This window comes from Tremella mesenterica (genome assembly GCF_000271645.1).
Source record: "Tremella mesenterica DSM 1558 unplaced genomic scaffold TREMEscaffold_1, whole genome shotgun sequence".
Classification (NCBI taxonomy): domain Eukaryota; kingdom Fungi; phylum Basidiomycota; class Tremellomycetes; order Tremellales; family Tremellaceae; genus Tremella; species Tremella mesenterica.
The window spans coordinates 3,837,908-3,861,245 of NW_006711225.1; the positions used below are offsets into that span (position 1 = coordinate 3,837,908).

The window sequence follows — 23,338 nt, forward strand, 5'->3', positions numbered from 1 at the left end:
TTTCATCCATCAAACAAAGTCACAAACTATGGCCGATGCCAAGTCCGGCAGAGACAAATAGCACTCCTGATATGGAATCTCCGCCTTGTGAGATCCTCGAAACCCCTCAAACGATCGAAAATCTGTCTAGCCCCATTCCCCAGATTCAGCTCACATCACCTGGAAGGACTACCCAGTCTTTCGCCCCGAAATACGATATCAATCCACTCACTGGTGCGAAGGAACATCGAAAATATCCTTCTCGACTTCGAGAGCCTGATTTCCAAAATACTCCTCAAGTCCATCCCATTCATTCATTATGGTCTCCCGAGGATAGCGAAAACCTCACCCAGTTTCCTGAAACTCATGATAGTTCGGTGAAAATGGCTACAACCACAACGGGGAACAGTCCCAAAGTAAAATTCTCACCTGGATCGCTCGCTGCAACTCCCTCGCCCCCGATGAAATTGCTTCCTACTACCACGCTCATTTCTGCGGGTGCTGCCCCACCAGGCGTACCTACTTCCCATTCTATTCGCTCGCTCGACACCCTGATTGAGAATCACACTTGGCGAGAGCGCGCTCAATTATCTTCTCTGACTGGGAGACTTTTTCCAGGTACACCCACACAAATGGCCCCAAAACTCAAAGCGCTGCCCTCTCCTCCCACAGGCATCGAGCCGATGACCGAGTTTTCCGAAAAGAAGGAGATGCATCTGTCAAGAGCTCCCACCCCTCCAATCTCCTTGCCTCAGTCCAGTTCTTCCTCTTCTTCATTGGGCAGACAGGGAAAGATGGGATCATTTGGCTCCGTTTTCACCAAAGCTACCAATAAGGTCTTTCAAAGTCTTCGTGTGCGTCTCACTCCAAAGACTACGGAAAGTACCAGTAAAGGAAAAGGCAAAGAGCGAGCGGTTGACAATCCGGATTCGAGGTGGGACGAAGATAGCACCGAGGGAGTCCTGGTCGGTCCCAGCGATTATTGCGGATCTCTATCTACTGTACTGGACCGACCTGCAGCCTTTCACAGATCCCCTCTTCCTCAAGAATTCAGAAGTGATAGTCCCTTGAGCTGGACGAAGATACAAGCTCCATCTGTAATGTCAAATGAAAGTCAAAAGCCCGTTCAAGGACCCTCTCAGGGGAGTATTCGTATGGCAGAAGGAAGTGGTACGGATCACATGGTGAGGAAATCGAGTCCAAGACCTATTCCTATCCCTGTAGGTTTTTCAACGGAAAGAGATGTATTCTCACCAACCTCGAGTTTAATGCAGATTCCATCCCTAGACTCCAGCACTGGTCAGCAACGATGGGACACGTCAAGAACGAGATTTGGATTGCTCAAAGGTCAACGTTCTTCTCAAGACGTAATCCCAACTATTCCGCGGGAACAAAGTGTAAATGTCGCCATGGGAAATGGTGATGTGTCTAATGAAGTCGAGTCGGCTCACTCATCATCCTCTGCGTATTCCGTACGATCCAGCTCAAATCTGTCGGACCAGTCGATGCGTCATATGACTTGCGGTCAAATTCTTCCTCGTCCAGATGATACAGAACCGATCTCTGAAGGACATCCATACTCCAACATCTCTGATTTGCTCAATAATCTACCTTCGGCAGATAGTCACTCTTCTCTTAGCAGTCTGATGGCTGAAATAGCACCAGGAGAGAAGACCCGTCGAGCGGATGCGAACTCGATTGATCAATACTATGATGGCCCTTCACGCGGGACACGAGAAGAAGAAGGAGACGTTTCGATAGATACCATTCGTCAACCTTCTCCAAATGATCGCGAAGAAGCTCAAGGCAATCTTTGTATTGGCCAACCGACCTCCAATGAAGTTAGACAAAGGGAAAGGCCAGCAGTTCTTCGAGCCAGACCTCTTGGAGGGGTTCAACCTGGACGATCGGCTCGTCGACGTAGCGGGATCGATAGTCAAGGAAATCCATTTTCTTACTTCTCAGTATGGACCCCAGACCGACCGGCAGAGGAGAGTGGGAGTGATGAAACCTCTGGAAGTCCGACTGAGGAACAACAAGAGACCCTCTTGCCCTATCTCCATGGGGAGTCGGTGGAAGGGAACCGAGATGATGAAGTGGGATTCGGCTCGAACTCCAGTCCGTTGCGGACTTCTTCGAACAGGGGCGATCCTTGCGTGAGACAAGCCGTATGCTCGACTGTACCACATCAACCTATGGAGATTGCCATTCAACAAGCGTCGGACAATACTCGTGGACCGCAGATCCCCGAGCGCATCGTATCGGAACAGAGCGACACACCATCTCATGCAACCAGCCCGACCGAGCGTCAAGCCGCTCATACCGACACTGGTCCTAACGAAGGAGTAATCAGTCCAAAAACTCAAGCTCCAGACCTATTGCGACACAACCAAACTAATCCTCCGATTGGTGATAGGGTGAGATACAGAACCTCGTCACCCGCTTCCACATTAGCTCCGTTTCATTTTGATGATGATAGTTATTCTTCAGGAAGTCCAAATTCCCCGATTACTTCACATGTGGGCGTCGTGGATCGTGCCAGTGATCCAAATGCTATCGTCACCAACTCATCTCTTCCTTCGGAGTATGATCCTCTTCATCGACCTTCCAGTCGATTTGACTATCATGGTCCGATTACCATGGGTCCTAGGTCACATTTCCACAATCCCATGCGACATTCTGTTAATCCCGCATCACGAATGCTTGGTCCTGTATCTCTACCACAAATGTCAGATTATCACCCTGCGTCACATGAAGCAAATGTACCCATTGTCACAGAATGGAATCATATGACCCAACCATGGGGTCATAACCATCCTTATGGTCATAATCCTACTTCTCATCATGTGATGCCTGACATGTCAAACTACGACCCCTCGTCACATGAAATGGGATATACAGAAACATCAAATTATGATCCTTCTTACAATATGGGACCGTCTGATATACCTTACCACCCTATATCACATGAAAATTACGATCATTCGAGATATTCTGTTGCCCCCACAACAACTGGAGGCTTATGGTACTGGACTTGGAATCGATATACCATTTCCTACTATTCCACTACCGGGTTCTTTGTTACAACCTCAACATTGGCCTATACCTTTCTCCATTGACACCTCTTCCACCCCCCAGTCCGGATATCGTCAATTGGTACCAAACTCCAATTTTAGACCATAACGAACCGAGACTTTCTTTTCCTATACCGAATATTCCTTCGTATCCTTTTCCTCCTGCTTCATCTCGAAACTACAATTCTCAAGCTCCATCGATGATATCTCACGAAGAAGCGAGAGCGTTTCACGATACACACTCACATCATCCTATCTACTCTCACGTTCCACATGAAGCGACTTCAACTTCAAGTCTAACACCTTATCAGTCGTTGCAATCAAACCCAACTCCCTCTACCCGATCTGTCAGTCGATCAGATGTCGGGGATTCATCTGAAGTTCGAATGGTAGAAAAGAGAAACACGAACCAAATTGAAAGACCTCAATCACGTTACAAATCTCGTTCTTTCTCCGGTCGTCCTCCTATCCGAACACAATCACCTATGCCAGCACATGTCAGTGCGGAAGATGTCACACTTCATTCTTCTCCTCCACACTCGCGTAGAGAAGACACCGATGCAGAACATCAAGAGATTATGGAGGGGAGAGAAGATAAGGAAGAGAGGAATAAGATAGGTATTAGGGAAATGAATTATGATACAGAGAGATATTCGATGGATGCTGCTTCCATGTTGGGTCATACGGGTTTATCACCACCTTTACAAGAATCTATGAAAGTTCCTTTTGTCGAAAGACCTAATTCACCAAGACGGACAGGTTTGGAGAGGTTTAGGAGTAAGATGAAGTTGTTGAGGAAAGATCGTGGGATGGTTTGATCTAATCCCGGGGTCTGTCTCTGAATTCCGACTTCTGACTTTTGTTTTTCAGGTTTAATGACTTGGGTTCTGGTTACTCGTTTGATTCCTTGGACTTAAGAGAATTGAGATTTCAATCTATTCGTGTTATGGACGGTCAATTGGACATTCGGTGGTATGTGGCACAACTTGTGTCGGATCGTCTTGGATTACATATGGACCTCGGGTCCAGATCTTACGATTGTCTCTTGTTTTCGTATTTACTACTTTGTGGAATTGTTTCCATGGCGATACGCTCGATTCTGTATCATGATTAGGTGAGTTGTGTTTTGGAAGTTTTCTTGTATACTTTGTAGGTGTTTTAGAAGGACGATCTGTACTTGTGTTAGTTGAACAATGCTTTGAATTTTTCTTAGGAACACATATGTATTTTGTCATTGTTGCGTGTAGCACTTAAGATGTGAAACGATGTGTTTTGACATGTATGACATTACTGTACATGAGACAATCTAACATATCTGAAAATCACGTTTTCGCTCAATAAACATGACATTAGTCACAAAGGGGGGGGGGGCTAGCAATGGGAATATTAGTACACGTACGAGTATTGGAAAGTTGAAAGCATGAGTAATGGGAAGCTAGTCACAGTGGTGGAGAGTTAGTAGAAGCAGTGTCACCGTCAGAAGGATTCTAGACACACATACTACATCGTGTATCGACGTGTGAATCGTGACAATTCTAGGATTATACAATTCTAGTTCGTTCAGACATGTCCGATAGTGGCAAGATGACAAAGCACTGGTGTACTGGGAAGGTAGACGCAAGAAGGCAAGGTACTGATGGATGACAGAGGTAAGATGGTGGTGTTGGTGATTATGGTAGAGAAAGTATGAGCAAGGAGGGCAGGGCAAGGGTCTATGATTCTTCTTTTTCTTTCAATTCTTCAGGATACTTCGGTCGGGTTTTTTCAATATCATCTAGTGAATCAGCTGGTCCTCATAGCCGACTCAGTTCCTCTAGCACAAGGTTGACACGAAGTCCTGACAAGCGCATTTTTTTACGTTGCCATTTTTGGACAACATCCGACCTTGGTCTGAGAGGTTTGGAGATGGACAAAGACCTTGCTTCCTCCCCACTAACACTGAAAGGAGAAGGAGCACTTTCCTAATTTGACAAGGGCACTGGGGGTGGGAAAGAGTGAAAAAGAAACAGACCAAAGCACTCACCCATAAAAGACTCATACGCCCATTCTACCGCCTCCGCCGCCCAGTAAAAATCACAGTGCTACATGTTAGCATTGCTTTACGCCGTCTGGTTCTTTGTTGTTCATATCGGCGATCTCTTCAATTCTGCTCGGCAGTTGAGCCAACTCATCTCCCTGTGGCGATCCCCCAAGGCAAAATGAATAGAAGCCACGGTTTGAACATATCCCCTTTGAGGATTGTGAGAGCTTGAGGCATATTCGACTTACCTCTGATTGATCCAGCTTGATAACCTTTATCACCTTCACATCCTTTTCTTTACTCTTCAAACGTTCGATAAGCGGTTCTACCAACACCAAGAAATCTCGTCCACCGTAATACAACGCCAAAGGAGGGAACCTGTCATCGAACCAACGATCGAGGGTATCGTCCAATGTGCATTTCCGATCGGCGAATCCACCTTTTCCGCACCACCTGTACGTTAGCGTGGGCATTCGTTCAAAAGAAAAATCCGCACGCCAAACAGGAACAGGTGTTTGATGAAACCGTGGGATATGGATTCGTTCACATAAACGTGAATCGCAGACCTTAAGGGCAGGGTGTAGTGGAAGGTGTGGAGGGGAAGACGGAACGCACCAAAAGATCGACGCCGAACTGACGGGCGTGGGAGTGAATCGAAACATTTTGGTTTTACGACGCCGGAGCCTCAACGTCAGCGAGAAGTTCAAAAAGTACGTCAAAGAGAGGAAAATAGAAGACGATGAGATGATTGTGCAGGGAAGACTCACCAGTTGGTATCTGTCCAAGAGAAGAGAAAAGCAAACATGATGTAACCTAGCGTTGCCTGATGGTCAGTCTCGGAGATCCGAACGCCAAAACTTCCCCCGTCGACCTGATTTTGTAGGCGAGGAAGACACAGAGTCTGCAATAGATTGACAAAGGGCCTGGGTCTGTGGTGAGGCAGTAGTAGGTGCTGTTGGGGAGAGAGTAAGGATAAGGCAATGCAAGACTGGCACTCACAAATATCTTGGCCGGACAATAATCATATGCCCATCTCATCAGAGGTATAAAGTCCAAAACCCCGAAAACTCTCTTCCATGTGGTCCATTCCAACCGGTTCAGAGTAGTGAATGGGAATCCAGTCGTCAGGGGACCAGCATAAACGGCAGGGGCTAAAGCGATGAAGACGCTCATCTTCTTTCCGAGAGATGGGCACATGCCGAGAGAGAGGGAGATGAAGGTAAGGCCGTTGCCTTGGGAGTGTCCGATGAAAGCAACCTGGATGAATCAGCTAAGTCAAGTTGGTGCTAGCTCACCTTATCATATCCGCTGTCTTTACAAACATGATCGATCATCGCTGGAAGATCATACATTGCTAGCTCTCTGATGGTCCAGTCCCAAAATCTTGGGTCATTTCGAGAAAAGGTGCGATGACCCATGTCGAAAATACCCCGAGTATTGCCTAGATACACCTGATAACCCCCCTGTCTAGCGAGCCAGAAAGCGAGAGAGCGATCTTCAGAGGTGACGAAGGAGCCGGAGGATTGGAACAGACCGTGTAGAACTAGAACAGGGAATCCACCTGGACGTCGGCATATTTTTCACAGTCGAGCATGACTAATCGTGGGCAGACGTGAGAGCCGGACTTGTGGTGGATGAAGATGAAGCACTTACCTCTACCATCAGAATGTGGTTGAGCGTCAGGGTCAATGACTTTGTGCATTCTGAGCATCAGCTTATCGCCTTGGCCGAGTCAGACGACGATCCTGTTGAGCACATGCGGAGTGTGGAAGTGGTAAAGCAAACTCGGACACACCTCAAATAATACCCATCCTCTGTCTCCACCGTCTGGTGCTCAATATCCATACCCACCTGTCTAGCATAATCTCTTGGATCTTTGGACACTTTCCTCCCCTCTTTTCTCCAATACTTTTCATCGTCCCATGGGAAGTGTTTGGGCTTATCCGGCCATACCCATTTGGGGAATGCTTTTGCCACTTCCGCCGCTACAGCCCAGCCGACCACGAACGCTAGGAAGAATGTCGACATCAACACAGACATAGTCTGTACCAGAATTAGATCAATCTTAGCCCAAAGGGTGAGAGGCTGGTGTGGTTGCGGCGCATATGTAGAGAGTGATGGGGGAGGAAAGGTTGGTCGTGTGAGATGCTGAGAAGGTGTTGTTGCTCTATCGATGAATATTCTTCTCAGCACGCCTCTGTTTGATGAAGTGGATGCCGCGGAAGAAGGTCGAGAGATGGGTGCAAAACCATTGGCATGCCGTGGTGTGGGAGCGAGTAGAGGTACCGACTCATCCTCCTTCCTACCCCCTTGGGGTGCAAGATAAGAAGTCCCATTCTCCACATGATAATCCGGTGTTTGAGCCTCTCCTCTAAACGCACGCGCTTGACCAGAGGCAGTGGCAGAGTTTGGCATGTTCATCGCTGCTCTCGCTGGTGCGTCAAGCAGCTGGCTAGGAGGTGACCGGACGAGGTTGAGATGGGGTATGTCTGGTGAATCGGTCGCTGGGGTGTTGTCAACGAGGACGGGAGGGTAGCGAGCGGGATAAGGATGAGCCGAGGTGGTATGGCCATTTGACTTTTCGTCTATGATACTAGAAGATGGAGGGGGGGACGAGGGAGAGTCGAGGTATTTGTCGGGGATGAGATTGGGATCACTTGAGAGCGGGGCGCCGGGGAGTGGCACGAGAGATCGGCCTTGAGCTGGAGCCGGACTGATGATGGACGTGGCGGATAAAAAGGTTGACGATATGGCGTTCATGGTGGAGGGGGAAAGTGGTTACGAGGATAGTTATCTACACAGAAGGTGATAAGGGGGAAGGAAGAGCACGAGGGCTATGGGTTCATGAGTTGGGGGTCAGGAGATTGGGTATATGATACCAGGTGATGGATGAGAAGAGATGTGAGGCAACGGGGTTGGGGTTAGATGTTTTGAAGGATAGGGAGATGATATGAAAGGATCGAGTTGATCGGAGTGCTCTCTGTACAAACAAGGATAAGGACAACAACAACAACCCGAACAAGAAGAATGACCGGTAATTTAGTGGTGGAATGGAAAACAAATGTTTACCGACGTACGACGTCATAACACTTTGACCCACCACACATCGTCTCATCTTCTATCGCACGGGCCCCTCCCTTTTTATTCCGACAACGTTCCCTCGATCTCACGCCTAACTTGGGAATCACAAATGACGTGGCATTCTTCGTTGCCCCACACTTTTGATGCCATCATGACGTTTTCACATTCCACCCTCTTCTACCTCGTCCCTCCCCTTCCCCAGATGGCAAGCTCGTCCTCGTCTTCCCCACTCATCAAGCCACTCAGTCATAGGTTGGAGCGTCTTGATCGCTCACAAGGTGACTCTGGTTCGTGGCAAGACATGGGCGACGACGACGACGGAGAGCCAGACGTCGAGGATGATTCTCCGGCAACCTTCACGCTCCCTGCGGTTCAAACCGAGTCACAGGTTGAACCTAAGTTGAGTGCCCCTACCACCCCCATCAGACCATCTCAAGGTAGTAGGAATGGCCGTTCGTCTCCCGCTGTCAGTACCACACCATCTTCTTCCAGAGTACGACGTAGTGGACCCATCCCTCGTCGAAAAGTCGTCTCCCGCCGTTCAGTCGCTTGCCCCGCTGTACCATCCTCTCGACCTTCAGCACCTTCCTACTCACAACCCGCACGCTCGTTTTCTACCTCGAGACCTCGACCTGGTTTAGGGGAGACACTTTCCCTCTGGCTCACTCCCCTTTCTCTCATTGTCCGCCCGTTCGGCCTCGTGTTACCTGCACTTCTCTTCCATGCACTCAACACGCTTATCCTCTCTTTCCTCGGCATTACCATAGTATCGTTACTTCTCACCGGAGCCTCACATCTCGTGACCCATCTTCTGCGTTCTTTCGTAACTTCCATCGGCCTAGGATGGCTGCTCCCTTCAACCGAAACACAATATCTCACCGACGTGTCTCTACCCTTACGCGCAGTGGCGACTTCTTCATGTTCCCTATTGGGCGTCATGTGCTCATTATCCGCTTGGTCCACGAAACAGGGAAATGTGACTAGTGTAGCTCAACCGTGGTGGAGGTTGAGAACGGCTGAGATCGAAGAAGAGCAGACGAGATTGGACGTGGCTACTGTCGCTCGATCTTTAGCAGAGGAAGCGAGAGGTGCGAGGGATATCTTTGACAGTGTGAGGTTGTTGGGAGATGGAGGTCTGGTACGAGGGCTGGAGTATCTCAAGTAAGCTGTTGTGTCAAGGTCTATAGCCAGAGCTGACGACTAGGGTGTGGGAATTAGGCGTTGCTGTACAGGTTTCTAATCTTGACGACAAGGAGATCTTAGGGAGGCAGTTGATCGAGGTGAGTCAACGTCGAAACCGCTACTCAAACTTATAGCTGAGATGTAGCTCGGTGACCTATCCCGTGACCTGACGGACGAAGTTGTCTCCATTGACGCCATGAGCGTCAACTCGTTCTCGTGGTTACAGTGGGAGGTGTGTACTTTATTCATCCTTCGGACTTGTCCTCCCACCTCCCCTTTCTGTCGTAACCCGTCATCTGTTTCCCTTTTCAATGTGATACTGTGCTAACTGCAGTTCGCTCGGTTGGTCCAAATGCTTTCGATGCCAGATGACGTCCGTCCATCAAGTACCAAACTCCAAAAACATCTTCACTCTCTCCTCATCCGTCTTCAATCAACTCTTGATACTCTCCATTCTCTCACAGCACAAGCAGTATCTCACGCAACACACGCTTCGTCGCATGGACAACACCTCCTCCATCGTCTCTTCGAAACTCGGCACGAATTAGAACATCAACGTTCCCTATCCCCCGCATGGCGTAGAGTCCTCGATCGTGGGACACATCTCATGGTTGGCGGTGAACCCACAAAATCCGAGATGCTAGAACGCGACCTCATTTTGACCCGAGAAACCATAAGCAACCTTGGTGGTTTACGATTACAACTGGAAGAAACGCGTCAACAAGTCAAGAGATTTCGCGATCAGGTAGGTGTGTTTGGAGCTAGTATGATGGGATTTCATCTGGGTGCAAGTGAGGAAGGAGGATTAGGACCGGAAGAAGAGGTCAGGGTGTTGGCTGGTGTGGTGGAGGAATTAGGGACGGCGGTGGGTAGAGCTAAAGAGAGACCTTTGGCTTTGAGAGAGGGGTTGAAACGTTTAGGGGAATGAATTGAAAGGTTATGTTGTATTGGGGAGATATGTAATGACATCAGGACGCATCTACAAGTGAATATGTATGTGTGTAACATATTACGTCTGTACTCGGAAAAGGAAGATGAGATCCTTTGACAGATGTAGGATTGTGTGACGTTTTACAATTTGTAATGGACTTTCGAGTTTTATCGAGTCAACATTTATTGAAGTTGATTATATACGTTCTTGCAGGTACTTGTCTGCTTTCTCCTCACTTACTTGGTACACTTACTTAGTTCACTACTTACTAAGTTCACTACTCATACTTAGTTCATTTACTTGTCAAAAGCTAAAACCTGATAGATAGTAACAAGCAACACAACATGACATATGGAATCCAATGGGATGAAGACAGACAAGAATTGTATATTCCAGTTATTCCAAATAACCACATCGATCAGAAGACCACCATAGAGGGGGAAGGAGAGAAAGAGTATAGATTAACACCTTGGAGAGAAGAAGATAGGGGAGATATGGTATGTTCTCTCCGTTCTACTGTATTCTTTGTCATGTACTTTGAACCACATGATGAAAGCTCATATCAGGTGAGAATTTGTAATCATCCAGAAATTGGTAAATGGTCTTTCCGTAGACCATTTCCGTAAGTACGCCTGTCAACTTTGTGGTAGATCTCCTTACTCTCATTCCAACCCTATCTCTCTTTGACACTTTTACACGATAAGATCTGCAAAGTTGATTTTCTCATCTTCGACCTACAACCCCCACCGGACCACTTGCCACTTGATCCCTCTTCTCGTCGTCTAACTTACCTTGTAACTTACTTGTAACTTCCACACCGAAAGGAGACTAATGGTTATCTGATTGAGCCAATAAAACCCAAAAGTGGTACTTAGTATCAACAAAATCTTTGGTTGATCACGTAGGTTCTTACCTTCCGATGCCGACTATTTCTTAGTTCTTCGACGACCTGAAATCCAACATACCCTCTCTCTCCTCTACTATATCTTACAATCCATCTACACAAAAAAACGAGAAAAACCTATCCGTTTTATCTTCCGTATCAAGCCTCAATGATCATAAAGGTCACTCAGAAGATATCTACAAGAGTTTGTCCCATAAAGAGAAAGTTTAGTTGAAATTCCCTTTTGGTACATTGAGAGATTCATCAGGAAAAGTAGTAGGAATGATTCACATGACTCACCGAGAACCTGTTCAACCATCAAAAGGTCAATTGAAGATAAAATTAGATGAACTTTTAACTCCTCTCACTACACCAGATGCTGCTACCCCGTCAAGTAAGAGTTTATCAGGTTTCGAAGATCTCGCGTCACCGACGGAAACTTGCAGCTCCGGGAATTTGGTGGATACTACAGGACATGGGAAGGAGAAGAGGACATGGGAAATCAGTTATGATCTTTCTCCAGAGATACAAGGAAGAGGAATGGGTACCATAATGGTTGATACGGTGATGAACAGTTGGGTAAGGTTATTAGGTATTGAGAGGGTTGTAGGGGTATGTCTATCTTTCTTCTCATCCTTCTTTCACATCGATCTATTCGCTCTCTTAAATGTTCTGTCTTTAGACTGGGATATGTCCCGAGTAAGAACCCTCTATCTCTTCTCCCAGTTTGATCTCGATTTCCACGGTCGAAATTTTTTAATTCATTCTGTGTGTAATTCTTCTTTGCATGCTCAACGGGAACGACTTGCAGATGGAAGCTAATGGATAGGTGGTCCAGATTGATAATCCTGCATCTGCGGCCGTCCTTCGTAAAAATGGTTTCAAACGTATTCAAAGCTCCATAGTTCAATGGCCTTTGGAGAAAGGGGGTGATTTTAGAGAAGTGGAGGAATGGGAATGGCTGGTCGACCGAAGTCAAGGCCATTCTTAGGTCACCCATCGATCATTGCTTGAGGATCAAGGATAAACACAGACATCGACACTAAAAAAACAAACGAAAATAAACTTCATACATGTCCTCGATCCGAATTCCCATTTCTCCCCTTTCTTTCTCTCATTCTCTCATCACTCAGGGGACTCACTATCAAAGATCTAAAATCTACATAGTAAAGATCTGATATGGTGATATCAAAGAATAATGGTGGCGCCCAAATCCCCAGCTACTTGGAAAGTCCAAGAGTAATCAGTTTCGGTACCGTTGAAATCTGCCGTTGCGACCTACACGTCAGTCCAGTTTATAATTGGTATCATGAAGATGGAAGGACGACTTACACAGTATACCAAGGCATTGGCTAGAATGTCAGCGAGATTCTCATCTCACAGTAGATACATCATCACTTGTCCATCGAGATATGGTATTTGGGGTATATGAGAAAATCAAGTGTAAGTTCAGGTGGTACATGTGGCTATGAACGACAAGAGAGTGATGATGAAAGAAGGGAAGGGATGAAGAGATAGGATAGATGATTACTTCTACTCACTGTCTTTGAAATCTCCCGAACCATCACCACGCTGGAAGAAACTGGTAGCTCCAGTCCCCCTCGGATCTGCACCAGCAACCTCGGCGCATTTAGATTCCCAGCTAGAAAGTCAGTACTAAACCTACTTATCATAGCTAACTTTTACTTTCACATCTTTCCCAAAAATCTTTCTCTCACTCTTACATACCGATTGGTATATCTGATCCTGATCCTGATCTCAAGATGAGAAACTCGACATTCGAGTGTAATGGTTGGTGTATGGAGATTATGTCAAGAGAATAAGAGAAGAACCAACACAGACGAAAGAATTATGATCGTTGTCAAGTTGTTCGTAGTCTAGACAATGACTGAAAAACTCACCAACTCTCAAATTGCTCAATCGTCTGGGTAGCAGGTTTGATAACTTCGACAGGAGTGGTAGCATTTCTTGGGATAGTCAAACTCATAGCTCCCAAAGGCAAAAGGGTCAAAAAGAATTTGGCGAACATGATGATTAAAGTGGATTTATCAAAGTTATAAAATCGTGTAAAGAAAGTGAACTGGGGACATTTTTCAGAGGAAAGAATAGGTTTTATATAGATGAAAATATCCCCATGGTATGTGTAATCAGAAGTAGGAGGGACCGTGTGGGTCGTTTTTGATTTTACTACCAGAATAGGAACTTGCCGAACGGTCAAACGGTCGTCCGGAGATCAGAAGTGGAAGATTGAGTTTTTTTAGACCCCATGAGCTCGAACCTGTCAAAGGGAGGGGAAGCACGGATGATTCTGGAAACTATTGATTAGGGGTTTAACTTTTGGTGAGGTGATCTTGAGAGGGAGGATCACACATCGAGGGAAAAGGGGAGAAGAAGACGAGGGTGAAGCAATATTTAGGGTACATCGTAGGCACATGGGTCAACGTCTGGAATTTCGGATGGGAGAAGTCGACTTTGGGTATGTCCCGAATAAGAAATCCACCACAAATTTGGAGTACGAGTACTCTACTCTAGTCTACATAATGAGGGAGATGTCAGGGAAAGTGAGTGAATCAGAAAGTACGGAAAATGAGAAGGCATTTCAATTCCCATGCTGAAGTCAAGAAGTGGAGATAACACGGAATGAGTTTTGTGGGGAAAGATCCGAAAGTGAGGGCTCAAATGCGGGAATATGATCAACTTGACTGAGTACTGTACTCCCTCTTTGAGAATTAACGTTCACGTTCTTTCTTTCGACTCGGAACGTCCTATTTGATCCGATCTTACCATCAATGACCAGAGTAGGAATAATCTTCATTGATCATGGGTCCAGCTCTATTCCCACATTCCAGGAATCCAGATACTTGTCTTACAGATTATTAGGGTTTATCCAACAGTGAACAGTCAACGATTACCTGACAAGATATTGAGATAGCTCAAACAATAACATTCAAACAAGTGCAACTCATTTTCGAAAACGCATACATCCATTTCCTACGACATCATCTCTCAAATCAAATACTCCCAACTTGATCACGCTTTGGGAGGTGTGACTCCTCAACGAGCAGAAGACACCTAGTTTCCGATAATCTCGGCACCGAGAGCACTAGCAACTTCGGTCGTCCAAGGATATTCGTCGGTGATTCCATTATTCTCTTTGGTAGCGACCTACATATCAGCCTATCGTTCGCTATTTACGATATCACAAATAAAACTCACACAATAAACTTGGGCTTGGGCTAGGAAAGGTCAGCGTTGTTTTTCTTTTATGTGTTTTCACGGATGATTCCATGGTACGGTCGACCATATGGGTGAATTCGAGGAGTGAAGGGAGTTTGATGGGGATATGATATTTCACTTACTATCTTTGTTTTCACCCGCTGCATTGCCATATTCAAAGAAACTAGTGGTTCCGTTTCCCCTAGGATCTTGGCTCGCAATGTCTACGCATTTGTCTGCCCAGCTGTCACGTCAGCGCTTTTCCATAGTCTCATCGACCGGTACAACTAGAAAATGAAAACATTATCAACCAAATGATGATCCATACGATTTCGACGCGATGGTTGACAATGACATGAGTAGGAAAGAGACAAAACCACTTACTTCTGTTCAAAGTCGTTGATTGACCCCTGGACCGGCTTGTTAACGGTCTTGATAAGGTACGCGCTTGGGGTATCACGTTTCACAGAGATACCCATAGCTACGATAGGAAGGAGAGCAAGGAGAAGTTTGGCGAGCATGTTGATATGAAATGAAGATGTTTGTGTGTTGTTGTTGTTGTTGTTGTAGTTTGGGATTGAAGTGAGAAGGTAAGTTGAATAGGATGATTCTCGAGAGAGAAGAGGGGTTTATATAGACACGAATGGGATGATATTTGGTGGATGAATGACTTGACGATGATGGGCACAGCCACAAGGCCGTCCGGGGTCAGTAGATGTTCTCTTCAAAGGTGGAGGGGTAGTTTATCTTCGGTCCTTCCATCAATAAATTTCAAGGGGATTCATCCTTGTGAGATAGGTAAGTCAGGGTCAAATGATGATTTCACAAGACATAACATACTGAGGCTGACGAATACAAGAGGCACGACGAACCTTTGACACAGCCACCATGCGAAGCTACTGAGATTGATCAGTTCACCAAACTACCGCCGAGCACGTAAAGAACGTCGGTGGTGTATTGTACGGTTGAGCCGTCAGATTTATGAAAGACCTATTCGTCAACATCCGAGTAGCAGACTTTGCAATAGACAATACGCACACAGTAGACCAAGGCTTCCGCTGTTGGTCAGCAAAGGGCGACTTTCATCTCATACGACGTCGTTATCTTCTGCACCAAATGAACCCCGCAAATTGGGACCTCCAGAATGTTGTAAGGACTACCACGTATGTGGATGTGACTCAACTGAAAGCTGTGCCATCCATCACACCAAGAAGGATGTTCAGGGAGGAAGGAGGAATGAGAGATTGAGGAACAAGACTCACTAGCGTTATTCTTTCCGGAATAATCACCAGGATGGAAGTACACACCGTTCGAGGTAAATTGTGAAGGGTTGGCGGGGAAGACAGGACAGAGTTTGGTGAAACTGTCATCTGATCAGCATGAAAAGTCAGTCATTTAGCAAGATCATGGAGGCTGTGAAGATTCAACGGAGGATAGTCGATTGCATCTCTCGGAACCACAACTGTCAGGATCTGGAAATGGTGGAAGAGGATGTACTGTACAGGCGGGAAGATGTAACTTTACGGAACAGTGAAGTAAATAGTTGCATGTTAGATGATAATTCTCAAAGGTAGTGCAGAATGACGACGTACGTTTGCTGAAACTCATTCATATTCACACACGACGGCTTGTTCACCAACAGCCTGTAATCCGCCGCGGCGACGAAGGGAACGAGGAAAAGGGCGAGTTTGGCCAGCATATTGTTTGCGTCCGAGATTGGGATTGAGATTGACGATTAAAGGGGTTTTCTCAATTCGAGTGTCCGACATCTAGTTCAGGGGATACTTTATATCCCCAAACAAGTCAAGTGAGATCTTGACGGCGGTGCAGGGGATGATCCCGCTCGATTTCCAACCGCCCACATGATCCGCTGCCGTTCGTCGGGATGGTTGGGAGAAGCATGGATATAGTTTGGCTCTGATTCCGCTGATGGAGTAACGAGTAGTCGTATACTATGGCTGTGCAGGTAATACTCTGATCCTTGGTGGGAGAGGTGAAAAGGTTAGAAGAGTGGATCAAGGTTGCGGTCATTTCTTTTTTAGCGTGCGTGCGGGGCACAATGCGGGGTTGAAAGTGGGGTAGGAACACATGTGGCACTTGTGGGCATGTGGCACTTTGGAGTACGATGCATCGAAACAGATCCGCGCGTACTCCTTCCTACCAGGGAAGCGACGTTTCATTGCCAATAGTCGAACTAGTCGTAGATGATGACTCCGCCCCCAAGAAGTTCACATACTTGTGGCGTCTTGTCATCATAAGTTCCATCACTCTTTTCGTAAATCTCTCCGTTAGCCAAGCATGGGACGTGCTATATATCATGAGTGCTTACGCAGTAGGCGACGGCATGGGCTATGGAGTCAGCGTCAGCACCATGGGGGAAGTTTCCGTCGCTACCCAATATTTATCACAGACATTCAGGAACCAGAAGTAAGGTTGTAGAACTCTTCCATCAAGAAGGGAGGACAGTTGAGAAAATGTCATAACTGACTATCTTTGAATAGGCCGGAGAAGTCTCCTGCCTGGAAATATGACTTGTGTCCTACATAGATATTACGATCGGCCGAAAGGTTAGGACAGACAATATTGAACCTCCCATTCAGCTTAATTCTCGATATGTGAGGCGTCAATTGTAGGAGGTAGTATGAAGAAGGAGGTTTGAAGTACTCACGCTCTCTTGAACGTATCAATATCCACACAATCTGACTTCCCGATGACTTGCTTATAGTTGGGAGTGGTGACTCCATTCACGGACCCAAGAGATAACAGGGTGAGTAGTACCACGGGTAATCTCATTTTCTCTTGCTTCAATCTGGCAGTAGACAGTGGCGTTCTTGGAAATTAGAGATCGATAGGAGGCTACAAGAAGAGAGATGGGCTGGTAAGGTAGGGTACTTATGGCTAGCAATGCCAAGGCTCGGTAACGGTCTCAGGTGAGGGGTCAGGTGATCTTCATACCGGCGCCAAGGGATCAGGTCAGGAGATGATCGGGGAAAACTGCTGGAATAACAACAACAAATAGCACAAATGCGAGGCGAATAGGCAATATGTACGACGACCACTCAGTTATAGGAGCGGATGGTTGTAGTGCTTGTACAGTATGTAATGACACTGTAACGATCAAACTGATCATTTATCACTCCTTCAACAATTCAGATCTAGCGCAAGAACCAAGCTTGGGGGGAGGAATTCAGTTGTACACGATACCATTGGCTCCAAAAATACTATACACGTCAAAAGTCTTATCATCATACGTTCCATTTGGATATCCCCAAAGCTGTACATTAGTCGAATTTATATCTACCAACAAGACCGTAATACTCACACAGTACACTGTGGCCTGGGCTATCTGTCAGCTTTGGACTTCACTGCATCGAGCATGGAATTCGGCGGCTGGCACGTTGCTCGTCTCAACTCAGATGGATGTTCGTAGAGTCTAAGTGAGAGATCGAGTCCTTGACACGCACACCTCCTACAAATTGGGGAATCAGGACTCTCCAACTGAATTGAATGACTCACTATCTTTGAAATGACCCGAAAGATCTCCTTTGTAGAAATAATACTTGTATTTGACATAAGGGTTTGGTTTGGGTACTATGACCGGACAAAGCAGGGTGAAACTGGCATTAAACTTCCTTCTCTCAACTCCGAGAGACAGGAAATTTCAAAGCAAGCATAAAACTGTACTCACCCTTTTTCCAAATCATCAATATCCGTGCAATCCGACTTGGCAATGACTGTCCTATAGTCCGGCGATGTAGTAGCGGCCACCAGAGGTAACAAGGAGAGGAATATCTTGGTGAGTTGCATATTTCTGATGTGGTGTAGGGGAGATGATTGGCTCTCGATGATTTGGAAAGTGTAGAAGATGCTTCCAGTACTTTGTGCAAGATGGAACGAAGGACTTTATATCCATTGTATGAGTATCACAGCCGTCTCGGTATATTGTATATTGGGGTCTAGAACAAGTCGGGACGATCTTGGACCTATCGAATCTTCGTCTTTTCTCATTCGGCGCTGATCATGGCTGAGATTTGAGATTTGAGGTTTCTTCAGGGGGATCTTCGAGCCACTGCTGAGCATGTATGAAGCCAGGTACTTCGGTTTGTACGTCTGACAGATCCCCCTTTCTACATACATGTTCATGGACTGCAGATCGTTCAATCCCGTAGAAGGATCATGTAGGACTAGACTCACTTGAACCGACTTGGCTTAGGATTCGAAGGAGTTGATCTGAAGTTTTTCAATCACTCTTTTTTGGCCAAGATAACCAAAGATCTGGGCAGTAGATCTCGCTTCAGCTACATTTGTCAAATATATACCTGCACAAGGAGAGTCATACGTACAGTGCTATACTGGCAACCAACATGAAAACGGAAACGGTCACCCAGCCGATTGCTTCCGCACTGATCGGGTTTCTATGTGAAGTACAAGTAGTACCCTCGAGAACGCCTTCAAGGAAAAATCATCGACAGATGGGGTCATCTGGCTGATAGCTCACTTCTCAACCCCTTTCAATAGACCCAAGTGTCAGTATCTCATAGATGTTGTACTTTGTGTACCTAAGAAGTCTGTCAGGAATCCCGTAAGCTTCGGAAGCTGAAGATTGTAGATGAAGAAATTGTATGATTGCTTGAGAGTCGTGCGGTTTCTTGCGAGATAGCACTTCTGCAAGCTCTGAGGGGCCCTTGGAAGCAATGATAGGAGTTACCAATACTTATAGAAGGTGTATGGAGATATTCACTCAAACAACGTTCCCGGTGATCATGTTAGGGAGGGTTTATACTTTGTGGGTTTGGAGTCGTGCAAGGAACCGTTCGTGTACGGGTAGGGCGCACGGATGCGGAAATCCTGGTCTCTTTAGTCTTCTAGTAAACCAGCTCATCTCATGAAATCCGGCGATCCGGCGAAGCAGCCGAGACAGCTAGAAAACGAACGTGTATACAAGTGTTTTGTTGATCTTCCTGAGATCTGAGTCAAAGGATCAGGGGGATTGACAAGCCACTGAGAATGATACACGGGGACGATCATCTTTCTCCCGCATCTGGAAAATCCAAAAAATGCATCTTAACAACCGCACTACTCGGTTCTCCGGGCCCTCAAGGTAAAGGGGAATCTTCTTTGAGCCAGTCAAAGAATGCGATATTCGTAAATAGTTCAGACAGCTCCAAGAGAAGCTAGAACGTCATGGGTGAGATCTACGATAGATCCATTTGATAGTCGAACAACCTGATCGTCAGTTTCTCACAGTACCCACGGAGCATGAGAATCGTTTACTCACGCAATAACACACAGCTTCAGCTAGGTTCATCAGCGCCTCTCTTCAAATCCGAGTTCAAGTCAAAAAGTCATAGTTATCAAAGCGGGAAAGGGAGAGAAGGGGGAGCAGAAAGAGAAATACATACTGTCCAAGTTTTGATTGGCGTAGTCACCTTGTTGAAAATACGAATCTGATTCTTGGTAAGAGGTCGACTGTTTTGCTAATGTAAGACATCGACGATCGAAGCTGTAGAATCAGAACAGTCAAACCATTAGAAAGGTTCTGTCTAACTCAGGAGTCTGGTGGGTAGAATGGGTGAGTGAACGAGAGGATGTGCGTTTTAGGAACTGGACTTACTCTTGTTGGAAAGTGGCGGTAGTGAGAGGGGGAGGTACCTCCACCAAGACTTTGTAGTTGTCAAGTTGTGATTGAGGTGTGGGTAATCCGTATACCATGAGGGGCAGTAAGAGAAGTAAGATCTTGAAGAACATTATCCGCTATTGATGGAATGATTTTGATGTCAAAGAATGTGGAAAGAGTCAAGTTGTACTGTAGGTCGAGTGTGACAAGTGATGGAGAAGGAATGAGGGATGAATGCTGGTATTTATACCCTTTCAATCCTCCTCTCCTTACCCACCCGAAAAAATGAGAAGATCAAGCCTCCCGTAGTCATCTTACACACGGGCGTTATGCTTACGTCGATCTTATCTGAGCTTCACACGGAATCGATGAGCCGTGCGGGAATCGAACCTTTTAGGAGAAACTCGGACGGGCAGAAGATCATACAAGTGCATGATTTCTCCTCGTTACCCCACTGATAACCCACGATGATATACTCCTCCAATCCTCACCAATTCAGCCTAATCTACCCGGATGGTCGTTGGGTTGCCTGAAGAAGAGTCAATCATCAGGAAGAACGATAGCCGCCCCGAGGTCACCAGCTACCGAATAGGTCAATTCGTCCCAGACGCCAGTCTTGAGGAAGTTGATCTACGAGTGAGTGTTTGTCTCGGATCGGAACACTAGACTAGGTACTCACGCAGTAGCATGTAGCTTGGGCTAAAATCGTCAGCCAGAACCCCCATTGGTGACAGATGTCCCGAAGACTTGATGGAAGTTTGATTCATGGTATAGCAGGCCGATTTACTTGAAGACTTTACACAACAAAGATGGGGAGTTGAGTGTGGTAGTTAGTACGTAAAAGCGACTCACTTAGAAGGTTCTTTCCTCCCGCTCCTTTCTGCCAATACCACTTGGATTCAATATAATAATCCTGTGATACCTTGGCTTCCTTGATACATTCAGCAATGAACCTAATTAGACATTAGCTTTCTTTCTCTCACCAACTTCCATCCCTTTCTCCCACTTTGCCGCTTTCCCAAAAACACTTTCACGCTGATGAGGGTTGAATTTCCGGAAGTTGATGTGAAAACTCACGCTTTTTCGAATGCGATAGGATCCGCATGAGCAGGAAACTGGATGACGGTCTTAAAAGCGTTGTAGTCAGTCGGTGGGATAGTGACAGATGGAGCAGGAGCGGCAACTACCATCAAGGGGAGTATGAAGAGAAATACCCCTGCTAACATCTTGTAGTCTTCTTGTGTTGATTTCTGAGGATGATGTGAAAGTTGTACGTTGAAAAGATTAAGTACGATTTTGAAAATTCTTTAGAGGCTGGGAGAAGTATTTATACCTGTTAATTTTGAAGCTGACATCATCGTATGAACGGGTGACGGTATGAGATGATTCCAATTTTCTTGAAGTCGTATGCGTGCGAAGGTCTTCATCTGACAGACCCGAATGAAGCACCCGAACAGATGGGCAAGTCACTGATGATTATATCTCTTGAAAGTCGTTCTACGGAGAAGTACGCTTATGAACTACATTCCGGAGTTGAAGATCATCATGATAAGATACGTCGCTTTCAAGCGTAGTTCCGGTGTACCTGCCAATCATTCATCCTGCGTTCCTCAAGCGACAAGATAGCTTGACTTTTGGCCTCAGAGACGGACCACTCCTCTTAAACGAATAGCTACGTCGTAGGTAGGATCATCTCAATGACCAATTTTAGAAAGTTGATCTCCACATAAGTCATGAGTACCTTATTCGAGTAATGGAGTCAAAAGTGAAATACTTCACGTGTGATGATTCCGAAATGATTGACAGGTCAGTTATGTCAACTGGTCAGCTTCTATGTTCCCCTTGGCGCTTGGAGGAGGAAGAACTCAAAGTGTGACTAGAGATACGTCGGGAATAGGGATACAAACCGGGAGCATGACATAGCAGACAATAAGATAGAAGTGATGATGAGGATGAGTAGTGTTGACATCAAAGTGTACTTTAGATATGTGATTCTACTTAAGACCAATTTGGTATGTAGGGTTACAACACTCTAATTCTTTTTTGTTCTTTTTCATCTACGGAAATGCTTATCAATTTGACATACTCCTGGGGTCATCGAGCGATTCACTCCTTGAACCGTGATGAGTGAAAACGGCGCTCTAGAAATGGGAAGAGTTCCAAGTTGCCCGCACCATCAAGAGCAATGAGCTCAAAGTCACAAATATTTGTTGAGCGTGTTATGGATCCGAGAAGGAATCGTATGGAAGAAGAGCTTTGTCCGGGAAAGTGTTGAAGTGTCTAATCCAAGGTGATAAGACAATCTCACATGTACCTCTCCCCTTGACAGCACACCTTCACAACGAGATACATTCTTAAAAGTACTGTTCAGAGCGGTCATTTCTGCGGGCATCACGTTGATCTTTTGAGGGATAAGGGATCACTCAGGGGGATGTGAAAGTCGCCGTGGATCATATTCCCTTCACCCAATTCTCACACTCACGGTTAGCGAGATGAAGATCTATTCGGGGTAACTGTGCCCATCAATCGATGCATTCCCGTGTACCATTTCCCTACGATGAAGTGGAATTAAACCCTTGAGAACCCAAGCTTATCAAGCCAACGCTTGCGTTAAAACGATCAATTGTACGTAACGGTGACGCTTTTAACAATGATGGCCCCAATCTCCGTACACACTTCTTTAGCGTATGTTTTGCCATTGTACTGATAGACTTTGTCAACTTCGATCGCGCCGGCCTGCATGTCAGAGAAATCCATTTGTTATATGACGGGAACAGAAACTTACACAAGCGAGTGTGTAGCGATCTATTCATCAGCCATGAATTCCACGTCGAGATCCAGTCACAACAAAAGATGGAGGAAGGATCTATGTGGAATCACGAGATGGTTATAGATGATGGTGAAGTAAAATCATAAGGTGTAATGATGTTTTCAACTTGAAACGGGCAATGGGATTAATGATACAGTAGAGTACGAGTAATAGACTGACCTTCGAATGTGATACTTTTCTGGACAGAATAAACAGACTTAGTGTCTTTGGCAAGACATTCTCCGACGAATCTATCCGTCAGCTCTGTCGACATACATGTAAGTTTGTCATTAACAGTGAACAATGTCTTGTTACCAAGGAGAAGAATTCCAGGAGAATTCAAAGATATAACTACTCACTTTGTAACAAACTCAGAGTCGGAATATCCGGCAGGTTTTATGACAACAATACCAGCAACCTTATAATCGGAAACGGTGGTTACGGACGAGTCGACGGTCGGAGCCGCGAAAGCCATCAAGGGAAGAAGAGCGACGATGTATTTGACAAACATGATGATTGTCACTTGTTTGTCTTTTGGGATTGTCA

General features: G+C 45.9%; 11 protein-coding genes across 11 annotated transcripts; 4 read left to right on the top strand and 7 right to left on the bottom strand.

Annotated features, from left to right (window-relative positions):
- Window positions 1-35: 35 nt before the first annotated feature.
- Window positions 36-3,871, top strand: TREMEDRAFT_59208 (uncharacterized protein; the record flags this gene model as incomplete). The annotated part of the gene is made up of 2 exons (XM_007001497.1): window positions 36-3,004; window positions 3,349-3,871. 2 exons carry the CDS (start codon window positions 36-38, stop codon window positions 3,869-3,871), a joined length of 3,492 nt encoding a protein of 1,163 aa, XP_007001559.1.
- An 894-nt stretch (window positions 3,872-4,765) lies between these two features.
- On the bottom strand, window positions 4,766-8,005 carry TREMEDRAFT_42161 (uncharacterized protein; the record flags this gene model as incomplete). Its single annotated transcript, XM_007000939.1, has 9 exons — window positions 6,869-8,005; window positions 6,727-6,776; window positions 6,369-6,634; window positions 6,073-6,330; window positions 5,841-5,896; window positions 5,689-5,757; window positions 5,322-5,526; window positions 5,077-5,134; window positions 4,766-4,827 (listed from the first exon to the last, which is right to left on the bottom strand). The coding sequence occupies exons 1-9, from the start codon at window positions 7,831-7,833 to the stop codon at window positions 4,766-4,768; spliced, it is 1,989 nt and encodes a 662-aa protein (XP_007001001.1). The 5' UTR covers window positions 7,834-8,005.
- A 300-nt stretch (window positions 8,006-8,305) lies between these two features.
- TREMEDRAFT_59210 (uncharacterized protein) lies at window positions 8,306-10,264 on the top strand (the record flags this gene model as incomplete). Its single annotated transcript, XM_007001498.1, has 4 exons — window positions 8,306-9,315; window positions 9,359-9,434; window positions 9,482-9,568; window positions 9,671-10,264. The coding sequence occupies 4 exons, from the start codon at window positions 8,306-8,308 to the stop codon at window positions 10,262-10,264; spliced, it is 1,767 nt and encodes a 588-aa protein (XP_007001560.1).
- Window positions 10,265-10,611: 347 nt separating this feature from the next.
- On the top strand, window positions 10,612-11,323 carry TREMEDRAFT_59211 (uncharacterized protein; the record flags this gene model as incomplete). The annotated part of the gene is made up of 3 exons (XM_007001499.1): window positions 10,612-10,764; window positions 10,834-10,889; window positions 11,173-11,323. The coding sequence occupies 3 exons, from the start codon at window positions 10,612-10,614 to the stop codon at window positions 11,321-11,323; spliced, it is 360 nt and encodes a 119-aa protein (XP_007001561.1).
- A 118-nt stretch (window positions 11,324-11,441) lies between these two features.
- Window positions 11,442-12,141, top strand: TREMEDRAFT_59212 (uncharacterized protein; the record flags this gene model as incomplete). Its single annotated transcript, XM_007001500.1, has 2 exons — window positions 11,442-11,762; window positions 11,980-12,141. 2 exons carry the CDS (start codon window positions 11,442-11,444, stop codon window positions 12,139-12,141), a joined length of 483 nt encoding a protein of 160 aa, XP_007001562.1.
- Window positions 12,142-12,338: 197 nt separating this feature from the next.
- On the bottom strand, window positions 12,339-13,179 carry TREMEDRAFT_59213 (uncharacterized protein; the record flags this gene model as incomplete). Its single annotated transcript, XM_007001501.1, has 4 exons — window positions 12,339-12,428; window positions 12,483-12,502; window positions 12,692-12,792; window positions 13,052-13,179. The coding sequence occupies 4 exons, from the start codon at window positions 13,177-13,179 to the stop codon at window positions 12,339-12,341; spliced, it is 339 nt and encodes a 112-aa protein (XP_007001563.1).
- Window positions 13,180-14,222: 1,043 nt separating this feature from the next.
- On the bottom strand, window positions 14,223-14,887 carry TREMEDRAFT_59214 (uncharacterized protein; the record flags this gene model as incomplete). The annotated part of the gene is made up of 4 exons (XM_007001502.1): window positions 14,223-14,315; window positions 14,367-14,386; window positions 14,510-14,610; window positions 14,751-14,887. The coding sequence occupies 4 exons, from the start codon at window positions 14,885-14,887 to the stop codon at window positions 14,223-14,225; spliced, it is 351 nt and encodes a 116-aa protein (XP_007001564.1).
- Window positions 14,888-16,560: 1,673 nt separating this feature from the next.
- TREMEDRAFT_59215 (uncharacterized protein) lies at window positions 16,561-17,159 on the bottom strand (the record flags this gene model as incomplete). The annotated part of the gene is made up of 4 exons (XM_007001503.1): window positions 16,561-16,674; window positions 16,696-16,715; window positions 16,855-16,955; window positions 17,035-17,159. 4 exons carry the CDS (start codon window positions 17,157-17,159, stop codon window positions 16,561-16,563), a joined length of 360 nt encoding a protein of 119 aa, XP_007001565.1.
- A 394-nt stretch (window positions 17,160-17,553) lies between these two features.
- Window positions 17,554-18,173, bottom strand: TREMEDRAFT_59216 (uncharacterized protein; the record flags this gene model as incomplete). The annotated part of the gene is made up of 4 exons (XM_007001504.1): window positions 17,554-17,640; window positions 17,689-17,708; window positions 17,883-17,983; window positions 18,055-18,173. 4 exons carry the CDS (start codon window positions 18,171-18,173, stop codon window positions 17,554-17,556), a joined length of 327 nt encoding a protein of 108 aa, XP_007001566.1.
- Window positions 18,174-20,523: 2,350 nt separating this feature from the next.
- TREMEDRAFT_59217 (uncharacterized protein) lies at window positions 20,524-21,209 on the bottom strand (the record flags this gene model as incomplete). The annotated part of the gene is made up of 4 exons (XM_007001505.1): window positions 20,524-20,613; window positions 20,663-20,682; window positions 20,836-20,936; window positions 21,061-21,209. 4 exons carry the CDS (start codon window positions 21,207-21,209, stop codon window positions 20,524-20,526), a joined length of 360 nt encoding a protein of 119 aa, XP_007001567.1.
- Window positions 21,210-22,602: 1,393 nt separating this feature from the next.
- TREMEDRAFT_59218 (uncharacterized protein) lies at window positions 22,603-23,303 on the bottom strand (the record flags this gene model as incomplete). Its single annotated transcript, XM_007001506.1, has 4 exons — window positions 22,603-22,719; window positions 22,769-22,788; window positions 22,973-23,043; window positions 23,152-23,303. The coding sequence occupies 4 exons, from the start codon at window positions 23,301-23,303 to the stop codon at window positions 22,603-22,605; spliced, it is 360 nt and encodes a 119-aa protein (XP_007001568.1).
- Between the last annotated feature and the right edge of the window lie 35 nt (window positions 23,304-23,338).